General features: G+C 36.9%; 1 protein-coding gene across 1 annotated transcript in view; it reads left to right on the plus strand.

Moving 5' to 3' along the window:
- Window positions 1-8866, plus strand: part of Zpld1 (zona pellucida like domain containing 1) — a 46455-nt gene extending 37589 nt beyond the window's left edge. Inside the window, exons 7-10 of the mRNA XM_040750704.1 lie at window positions 63-234; window positions 1409-1517; window positions 7105-7134; window positions 7501-8866. Coding sequence (XP_040606638.1) covers window positions 63-234; window positions 1409-1517; window positions 7105-7134; window positions 7501-7676 — 487 coding nt within the window. The 3' untranslated portion in view covers window positions 7677-8866. The remainder of the gene's footprint in view (window positions 1-62; window positions 235-1408; window positions 1518-7104; window positions 7135-7500) is intronic.
- Window positions 8867-10348: the final 1482 nt, after the last annotated feature.

Consider the following 10348-nt stretch of genomic DNA (forward strand, 5'->3'; position numbering starts at 1 on the left):
ACAAGTCCCAGTTGAATGGTACTTTCCAATGATGCCCTGTTTTCCCATTCCCTAAAATATAGCTGTGACAAAGATCCTCAGACGACTGTCATCGAAAACGGCAGAAGCCAGCGGGGCCGGTTTTCGTTTGAAGTGTTCCGTTTCGTGAAGCACAAGAATCAGAAAATGTCCACTGTCTTCTTGCACTGCCTGACGAAGCTCTGCAGAGCCGATGACTGCCCCCTCCTCATGCCAGTATGTTTCTAAGCAATTTTATTCTAACTCACTGAATTAATCCAGCCCGAAAGACTATCAGGTCTCAGGAAAAGTCATAGGCCAGGGACAGCTATGACTTGATAATTCATCCAGTAAGGATTTCTCAAATGCTTACTTTGTGCCAAGCTGAGGATGAGGTGATAAAGCTATCATGGATTTGAATTCCATTAGCTTATCTTTCTTTTAGGATCAGGAATAAATGGTTAAAAACAAAGCTAAAACAGGAGTAGCAAAGGCAGATGAGTACCTGGGTTGAAGTTAGGGCAGGTGGTTTTCACTTGAGGAAGGAGAGGACAGATTGGAGGCATAGGCAGAGGAGATGGTCTGGCTTATGATTCTGAGGATGGACGAACTCCAGCAGGGCAAAGATCAAGTGTGAGAGACAGTCCATACAAAAGGACCCTCAGAAGTTGCAGCCACATATACCACAGTGGGAGGAGAAGAAGACAAAGGGAAACATGAGGAGGGTTAGGCTGATTCTGGAAGGTAAATTTGCACCAGATGATTCAGGAATCCTTTCAATTAAAAGTTAAAGTCACTGAAAGATCTGGATCCAATGAGATGCAGCCACTGCAAAAATATAAATGTAGCAAGTAGGGAATTTTAAGAAGGAGGACTTTTATTCAGACAGGCTCCTGAGGATTACATTAATATTAACCTGAGAACAAATGTAAACAGGTTTTCAAATGTAAATTAAGTTTAATATGTTTATATTTATATTCAATCTATGCATAAATATGAAGTTATCTCTTTAGCTCATTGATTTCTTTGGTCTTAACTCACTGCAAATGCAGCCTCCATATTACCTCGGATCTGTGCTGACCAAGATTTTAGGGAAGAATTTATTAAAGACTTGAGAGACATAAAAGCAGCAAAGTTTGATAAACACAGCTCATTTTCAGGAGAGCTGTTGAGCTATGTAAACTAATGAGGCAGTGCACAATTACAGCAGGGAGGAAATAAGAAATGTGGTCCAAGCCAGAAGAGGAAACACTGTAGTAGTTACATGCAAAGTAATTAAATAAATGCACAGAAGGAAATGAATAAAATTAAACATGTGGTGTGTCTTCCAAGAGAATCCGCTTTCCAAATGGCCGTAAAGAAACAATTTTGTGCTGGTGTGGAATTTCAATTGTTTTCATTAACACCTCAGATTTGTGGCAACAGAAAAAGGAGAGATGCTGGGAGCAGGACCACTTGGGTTCCCCAGAGCACTTCCGGAAATGCCGTTCTGTCTGCTGGTCCCATCATAACTCGCAGCGGTAAGAAAGCCCTGGTTTGTATGGAGCTGGAGAGGAATCCAAAATGGCCAGCTTCTTTGCCTCCAAGGAGAACTCCAGGTTTCTAAAGAGCATTAGTTAGCAGTGAGATTGGTGACCAATTTTAATATCACAGCAGTTTCCCATTTACTCAGTGTTTACACCAGAGGCAACGTGTCTTCCCTACATTCTTTTAGTTTTACATTCCCCCCACCCACCACCCCACCCTAAAAACACACACAGTGCAAAAGTTTCATGCTGTGCCCCCAATTTACACCTCCTGCTTATTCTCTTCCCATTGTGGCTTACCTGTGCGGACTGTAACCACTATTTCCCTTGTTATGTAACTTTTTATCAAACTAGACCAGCAGGAGGTCCTGTCAGAAGTCTGGCAGCCACACAGTGTCCTTGAAAGAGATGGCTCAGCAGTTAAGAGCACTTGCTGCTCTTGCAGAGGACCCAAGCTCGATTCCCAGCTCCCACACAGGTTCACAAGCTCCTGTAACTGCAGATCCAGTTACAGGACACCTCTGGCCTCCCCACTGGCACCAGCACTCTCTTACATATGTATACATGCACACACAGACAATTATAAATAAAAAGATGGGATCTTAAAAAAAATAGCACTACTTTTCCTTCTAAAGTTACACTCTCTGGAAGCCTTGCCTTAACGTACTGCCCAAGAAACTCAGCTTTCGCTTGTGAACTGTCTCTGTCTTTGAAAGCTATCCTAGTAAACATTGCTGAGTTGCCCAGTTTGAGTACCACTTTCTTCATTGCTTCCTTCTCTACGGAGTGAGCACATTCACACGTTTACATGAGTGGATGGACACAAGGTCAAAACACATATATTCTCAAGCACACAAATATTTTTTCACACAGATGGGACAAAGGGATATGACTTTATTTCCATGTCAAGGTAGAAGCTTCCAGAAATGACTGTATAAAACAGGCATGTGATAAATAATACTGAAACTGAAGTTGAACACACTTGACTCTAGGTCTAGCTTTTAGTCTAAAAAGCCACATGACTATTAATAGCTGCATGATTCTTCTTGTTCGAAATATAGAGCTTTTAAAAGTAAATTTCAAGATTCTTTATAATGTAGTTGCAAAATATTCTCAAAAAAATAAAGAGAACAATTGGTTTGGTTTATACATTAATAATGTTTTCTCAATTTTGTATTAGCTATAAGGCTGTTATTAACTTTCAATTAAATTGTCTTTACCTTTTTTGCCAGTGTCATCTACCTAATAGTAAAAAAAATAAGTTTGCCTGAAATACATAAATAATTAAGTAAAAAGTACTTTTAGCCTAAAAAATGTATGAAATTGAGTTAATTATTCACTTCCTGGTGTTTATTTAAGCATGCCATTATTGAAAAGGAAGCTAATAGGACCTTTAAATAATGCAGAAAATTATTAAATGTGAAATTTCAAACTTGGTCTCTACTCTCTGAGTATTTGCCAGAATGTTTTGAAAATGACCACTTTGTGAAAGACCCAAGTTTTATCTCTATCTAGTTATAAGAAATTGCTGATGGAGTTACATTGTATAGAAGTTTAGCTCTTATTTACAGTAATTAGAAATGCTTCAGTGTAGGCAAACAAAACCATTTTTTTATATGTATGGAGTTTATTTTTCCTATTAGAAAAGAACTTTGAAAGAGATATCTGTGTCCATCTTGGATAGATGCTTTAGTTAGTCACCCTGCTTTCTTCATACCTAATCCAAGAAAATTTAAACAACATACATTTTGAATATTTTGTTGGTATATGATAATTTTCAAAAGTCAAAGCAAATGTAAAACCTTCAAACCCTATTAAGCTAGCTATCTAGGCTTCCAGATTTCACAAACCCATGTCTAGATCCCTAAAATAACTCTTCATTTTAAAATGTTTTTCTGAGTGTGAGTGAGACTCTCTATGTATATAACACATATTTGTGTGGTGATGCCGGAAGAGAACATCAGATTTCCCTGGAGCTGGAGTCGCAGGTGATTATGAACCACATGATGTGAGTGCTAGGAGTCCTAATTTGGATACACTAGAGGAGTAGCAGGTACTCTTCACTGATGTACTCTCTCTCTCTCTAGCCACCAAAGTGTCTATGCCCTTAAAGGATGAGAGCACTCAGCAGACTGCCTCTGCTCTCATGCTCAGAGATCCTCCTTTCTGGTTTATGAACTCTTGCCACCTCAAGTATTTCCCTAAGTTGACCCATGAAAATTTAGCTTTCTTTCTCCACTGACAAAGCCTGGAAGGATCACTTTTAGATCTTTGAGACACTTTTGTGTCCTTCTCTCTCATTTTATTTTCCTATTATTTGGGTAAGTAGTGCGAGGTTGCTCTTTAAAATGGCCTTATTGTTTACAGTTCAATATATCAACATTGTAATAATACAAAATCCCTGCACTCTTAAAAATTCCACAAGAATACAGACTTCAAGCCATGTCTATTCTTGACAAATCCCATGCAAGCTTCCTATTTGACTTCATAGCCAAAGTGATCCCTTTTTCTTTGTCTCACTATAGTTTCTGCTTGAGTCATTTAAAATTTATCTCTCTGGGTCTAATGATAGGTTTCTCTATAGACAAGTGCAGTTCAGACTTGGTTTGCTCTCTCCAAAGTCCTTTTGATCAATTTACTCAGTGAGCCATTCCTTGACCTGAGAGAACTGGTTTGGTTCAAGTCTAGTAAGCTGACAATTCTTAGAAATACACTTTTACTTTGCTTCTTAATGATATCAAATCTTCTTTGGTTATTTTTGCTCAATAACATTAACCCTTTGGTTAGCTGATTTATGAATGTGTTCATATTTTTTGAAATGTAAAACCCTCAAAATTTCTGCAGTGTTCTTACTAAAAGCTTTCAAATGTTGATATTTCTAAGGTAGTCAATTGTCTGTAGGAAATAATTTCTGCTACAAATTCTGGAAAACAATAACAATTGTTTTGTTAACATAAATTGTTATGAATAATCCAAAGCCACAGTCTTGTTCAAGTAGTATCTTCAAGTTTTATGGGTAGTTAGTAATTCATAAGATCACACTTGTTTAGTCTCTTTGTAGAACAGGCACTTGACTAGAGACTGACCTGTGATATGGCCCCTTAAGGATTGTAGTGCTCAGGGATAGACTATTAACCCACATTATACAATGGGAATTTTTAAAAAGTTCAGTGATTTTTAAAATATAAAGATTTCATTTTGTAGCATAGGTAATTAAACATTTTTTAAAGTTTGCTAGAGATGAGGGAAATATTTATTCTGTGTATATCTTCCCAGTGAGTGATATTTATATTTTCCATTTAGTACAGTTTTTCAGATGAGAAGAAAACACGAAGTAGCAGTGTATATGCCATTTTTTGCTTAAACAGCTGTGGTACAGCTAACATCGCCTCTCACAGTGAATACTCAGACAGATAAATATATATATATATGTATATATATTTAAGGAGCTCACTAAGTTCAGTATTCAAACTTATCTAATTCCTTCAGACTTCATGCCTTTTTTTTAGTATATATGTACACATCATCACCAAAAGGACTGGAAGGAACACAGAAGTGTGTGGTGACCTAATACCTCTTCTTCCTCTTTGAGCCTAGACAGTGTTAATTATTAATTTGCAACAACAAAATATATTAGAGAATATCAGCAACAACAAATAGAAAGTCAATTCTCTATCAGAATCTATTATTCAAATGTAATTTCAAGCTTAATTCAAACAGTACATAGTTGGATTTCAGGTATCTGACAGTAGTGCAGTGCTATTATCTTCTCTGTTTTAGAACCTGGAACTAGTGTTTTAATTTGACATGAGGGGGTTGATCCTAACACACAGGAACATATGAAGCATTCATGGGAATATTCAGAATACTTTTTTCTTTCAATAGTGGGTGGTAATAGGAGTTCAGATGTTTTGATATTCTTTTAGTGTGTGTGTACGAGAGAGAGACAGAGAGACACCCACACAGAGAGAGAGAGAGAGAGAGAGAGAGAGAGAGAGAGAGAGAGAGAGAGAGAGAGAGAGAGAGAGAGAGAGAGAGAGAGAGAGAGAGAGAGAGGTTTACATAGTCATAGCATCTCTGCTGCATCCTGGGCACTTCATAGATAGGTGCTTTCTATTCAAAGCAATCTTAAAGGAATTAAATGTAATCTCCCCAGATAATTTATAAAACAAAATTCTAGCTTATCCATTGCACAGGACTGTCTTTTGGATGAATTGCCACAATACTTTATAAAGAGATGCTGGAAGGAAGTTAGGATGTTCCTGTGAGTGTAATTTTTCTTTTTTGCGCTATTACAATACACTACACTTTGTAAATCATACTCTAAGTGAGTATCATTGCACATTGTGGAGCATCCTCTGAGTGAGTGCCAATGCACATTGAAAATCGTCTCCCAAATGAGTGCCTATGTGCATTGTAAGGAGTTCCCAGAGAGGGTGCCATGTTATTTTTGAAATCTGTATTTCAGGCCTGATAACAGAACTGTAATGTTTGCTATCAATCAGGTGTCTAAAAAAACCAGAATCAGATATTTTATAATATTTTCCCAGGGCCAAGAATAGAAAATATGTTTGATTGTGGAGATTAATACTTCAGACTATAAACTCAGTTTATATTATTTTAGAAAATAGACTATGAACTGGAGTGCTGACTTTAGCATATGTATTCTTTCCCATAGAGGCAATGACCCAAGGTAGTTTACTCAGCTGTATAATGGGGATAGCAATAATATCTAAGCCACAGGGCTATCATGCAGATTAAGTGTGACAATGCATGAAATAGCATATGAACTCTATGGTGTTACACAGCTACAGATGCATTAATTGTAAAAATGTGTGTAGTCTGTAGTCTACTTTATCTATCTTATGATTTAAATAACAACCACAAACACACTTGTACCTGTTAACATGAATATGAAATACTCTAGCTGTTGGTTCAAAGGACAGCAAATTTGTCTATAGGAATGGGGAAACTAAGAAAGTGTGCTCATTGCCTCTGTCATTGTTCACCAATGAGGAGTGAAAATCAACTGCTTCAATCTTCAACTTGGCAGAAACAAACAGAACTTCAGCTCAAACTTCATAGTCCAATTGACCTTTTGTTTAGTTGTGAAGAGTGAATTATCATCTTGGGTCTCAGGATAATGTTTTTGCAGATTATGTTAGGCAAATTGGCAACACTTAAAATAGAGTGACACCAAATCATGAATATTTCTCTGCAACAGAACAACAAATGGCAGGTTATAGGTCCATAAAAAATGTAATAGCTGGTAACAATTACTGTCCTCACTAACCTGGCAGAGAGAAAATGATGAAACAAGGTTGGCAGGAAAGAATAGAGTTTAACAAATTTTGTGATATTATTTGTAGACTTGAGGAAAAAATCTGGTATATGGGGAGTGGAAAATAGAAAAACAGAAGGGTTTACAGGATTTCATTCCTGAATTGTCCATGGAGCTTGAGTGAGGGGCTGGTGAAGAAAATAAATAGGGCTGAAGTTTCAAAGTTATGGAGTTAGAATACACAAAAGCAATTGTTTGGTGACACATTTTCACTTCTGTTTTTCTGTTTTCTCTCCTCAGATGAGACTCCAACCAACAATTCACAGCTTGGTAAGATAATTAGCAAATAAAAATCTAATGTTTCAAAATGTTTTGGTGATCTGTTATGAAACTGTAGTCAGCTCGTGTAATGAGCTCTAGTTGCTCAAGTTTGCTACGTTTTAAAATAGTTCACGGAGGATGTGATGTGCTGGTCAATTTTTATAGAATTTTTAGTTTTTATTTTGGTTTGTTTTATGGGATACCAACCCTCTAATCCATAACAATACTCTAGGTCTTTTGCTGAATTATAGTTAATAGATTGCTGCTACTCCAGTGTGATGCTGAGGTAGTGTTGAGGGATAATCTGTAGGAGCAAAGTGGAAGGTGGTGAGATGAATACATTTTGAAGATTTTAACTGTGTATTATTCTTGCAGGTTCCTTGAGTGTGCCACCCTTCCAGCTGAATGCCACCACCAGCTCTCTGATATCAGGAATGGTCATTCTGGGAGTCATGAGCTTCTCTCTCCTCTTGTGTTCACTGGCTCTTCTACACAGAAAGGGATCCAGCAGCTTGGTATTGAATGGTGTAAGAAATCCTGCCTTTGAGTGATAATGACTGGTTCTGTTCCTGGAAGAAGGCTTCATTTACTACTCCATGTGACTGTATTCAGAATTCCATCTGAATTGAATGCCAGCCACATTTGAAGGTTTTTTTTTTAGTTTAGATATATTTCATGTTGTAGTTCATGAATGTTAAGATAGTGAATTTTGATGATGTTGCAACTGCCACCTGTGTAAGTGGCCAACCCTGTTTTTCTATCATCAATGGGAACATTGACAATAAATATAAATATTCAGGACTTGGATATTGAAAGGTCAGTCATTTCTCACTTTATTTGTTATTTCTGTTGATTGTTGATGTAAGAGGTAAATGTAAACATTGGGGAAAAATAATGCGTTGCATTATCTGCTAAACAGTCCAGCCCAATACAATAATATTAAATTGTGTATCTGTTCCCAAAATGGAAGTTACTTTTGTTTTATTCCAGGTAATTCCAGCTTAAGGCTACATTTTAATGGGGCACCTGAGATTTAGCGACTATTTCTATTGATCTACCTATATCATAGGTTGATTTTTACTCCTTATGGCATTTATTTAAAAAGAAAACACCAAACAAAACTAAAAGCACTCTTGGGAAATATATTTGTAAATCAAATAGTAAAAGTTAATAGTTAATGTCCAAAGGATACAGAGTGTCCCTAGAAAATTGTTCCTTTGGATATGAATGACTGTGAGGCCTTGGTCCTGGTTCACGTGAGAACATCAGCACAGGCTAGTCCTCCTGCCAGGTAAACACTCAACATCTGTATGTCTAGCATAAGGGCACTATGGAAAGGTTATTTTTAATTCAGAAGTCATTGCATAAGAATAGGACATTGCCAGCATCATACAAGCACAATGCTCCTATTAGGGTTTTTTAAACAACTCAGCATGCTCTTTATCCCAGAACACAGAGGAAATACAGATCAAATGAAGTTTGTAGACCATTCTTGGAGCCACCATGAAAAGTTGTTCCTTTGTCCTAAATGTTTTATACCAAGCGGGGACATGGTTGGTCCAAAGGGGCTTTCTTTATAAGAAGTCATTTTTTTAGATGCCATGCTCAGTACGGAATGAACAGTAACTTCCCCTAGTACTAAATAGTGAAAGCATTTGATTCTTTAACAGTTTTGCAAAAATATTTTAAGGCCATTTTTTTCAATAATCCATGTTTAACACAAAAGCAATAAAAAAATCAAAGAGGGTTTTTATTGTTTTGTTTTTACATTCAAATTATTCCTACAACTGAACAAGTAAAAGATCTGATGACAAACACCAAAGCCCGGTGTGTGAAGCTCCTAGTAGTGCTGTATTAGCTGTAGAGATTTAATGTCACAACTATCATTTGTGACCCATTATCCAGGACAGATTTTAATATGCAATATGTACATCAATATTCAGTTTTAGATTTGCTTCAAGTGGAGTATGTACACTACAAATTAATAAAATAATTAAATCAATCACCACGTTAAAAGATCACCCTTTCTCCAATTTGCTTGACTATTTCAGGAGCAAGTGTTTATATCAAAATAATTAGCTATATAATTACCTCAACTTTTCTGTTTCAAGGTGGGAGGTACAAAGTGAAGCAGGATTGGGAAAAACATATCCTGGGTAATTTCTTCAATATTAAAAAAAATTAAATCACTTACAAAGTCAATCTCGTCTTTGATTCTGCCCTCCATCTGTGTTAACACGATTAACTGATCATCACATTGTATGACCCTCTATGATATGGACAGTACTGAAATGCTGTGACCTATCTAACTCAGATGCCTGGGGTAAATAGGTGGTGCTCAAGCTTAAGCTCTCTGAAGTGGACATTAGCTAGCTCTTTGAGGCTGGTTTGTCTGAATTCTCTGCCTTTGGATGGCTCAGAGTGCTCAGCTTGGATGGATCAATTCAGCTTTTGACCTTTGAATCCTATACTTCATTTCATAGAAGTAAATAACACACATCGTTTTGGAGACAACTTAAGTCTCATTTTACCATTTGCTGCCCTTTTATCATGAACAAGAGAAACAAAGCTATAAAGCAATTACTGAGGTTTACTTCACTCAGCTTTCCACATAATCCCCAAACTGCAGCTTCTGTTTAGTTACACTGAATTTTTTATTTGGTTATTGTAGTCTGAAGACCTTACAAATATGTACAAATATCTTTTCAGTTTTAATACCTCAAACTGTTTATTTTTTTCTGAGCTTCAGGGGTAAGTTCTGAAGACATATACAAAATTAATAAGTTAATTATAAATGAATATTTTGAAAATACTAGTTGTTTATTTAAGACAGTATTTCATTTTCCTATACTCTGCATCCTTATTTTTTCATGAATGCTGAGAAAAGTGACTCTAGAATAATGGTGGGTGATATCCATAGACACATGAAGTATGTCATAGTAGGAGCACTGAGTTTCCTGCTCACAGGGCTGCTTTGGAATTCTTCACTAACTTTCAGTGAGGAAGGATCTAACCTTTACCTGGAGCGTGAGCTCTGACTAAAATGGACATCCACATTTTGGTGGGTGTAGTCACAGCTGGGCTTCTGTGTAGTTAAGGGATCCAACAGGTTCTGGCTGGCATGTCCACCTTAGTGAAGGCGGGGTGGGAAGCAACACAGTGTTCAGAGAACTCTTTTTCAGGGCTCAGGGAGAATCCAATCTTTGTGAGCATGATGTGGAAT

Source organism: Mesocricetus auratus, unplaced genomic scaffold (assembly GCF_017639785.1).
Source record: "Mesocricetus auratus isolate SY011 unplaced genomic scaffold, BCM_Maur_2.0 Super-Scaffold_100008, whole genome shotgun sequence".
In the NCBI taxonomy this organism is placed as follows: Eukaryota; Metazoa; Chordata; class Mammalia; order Rodentia; family Cricetidae; genus Mesocricetus; species Mesocricetus auratus.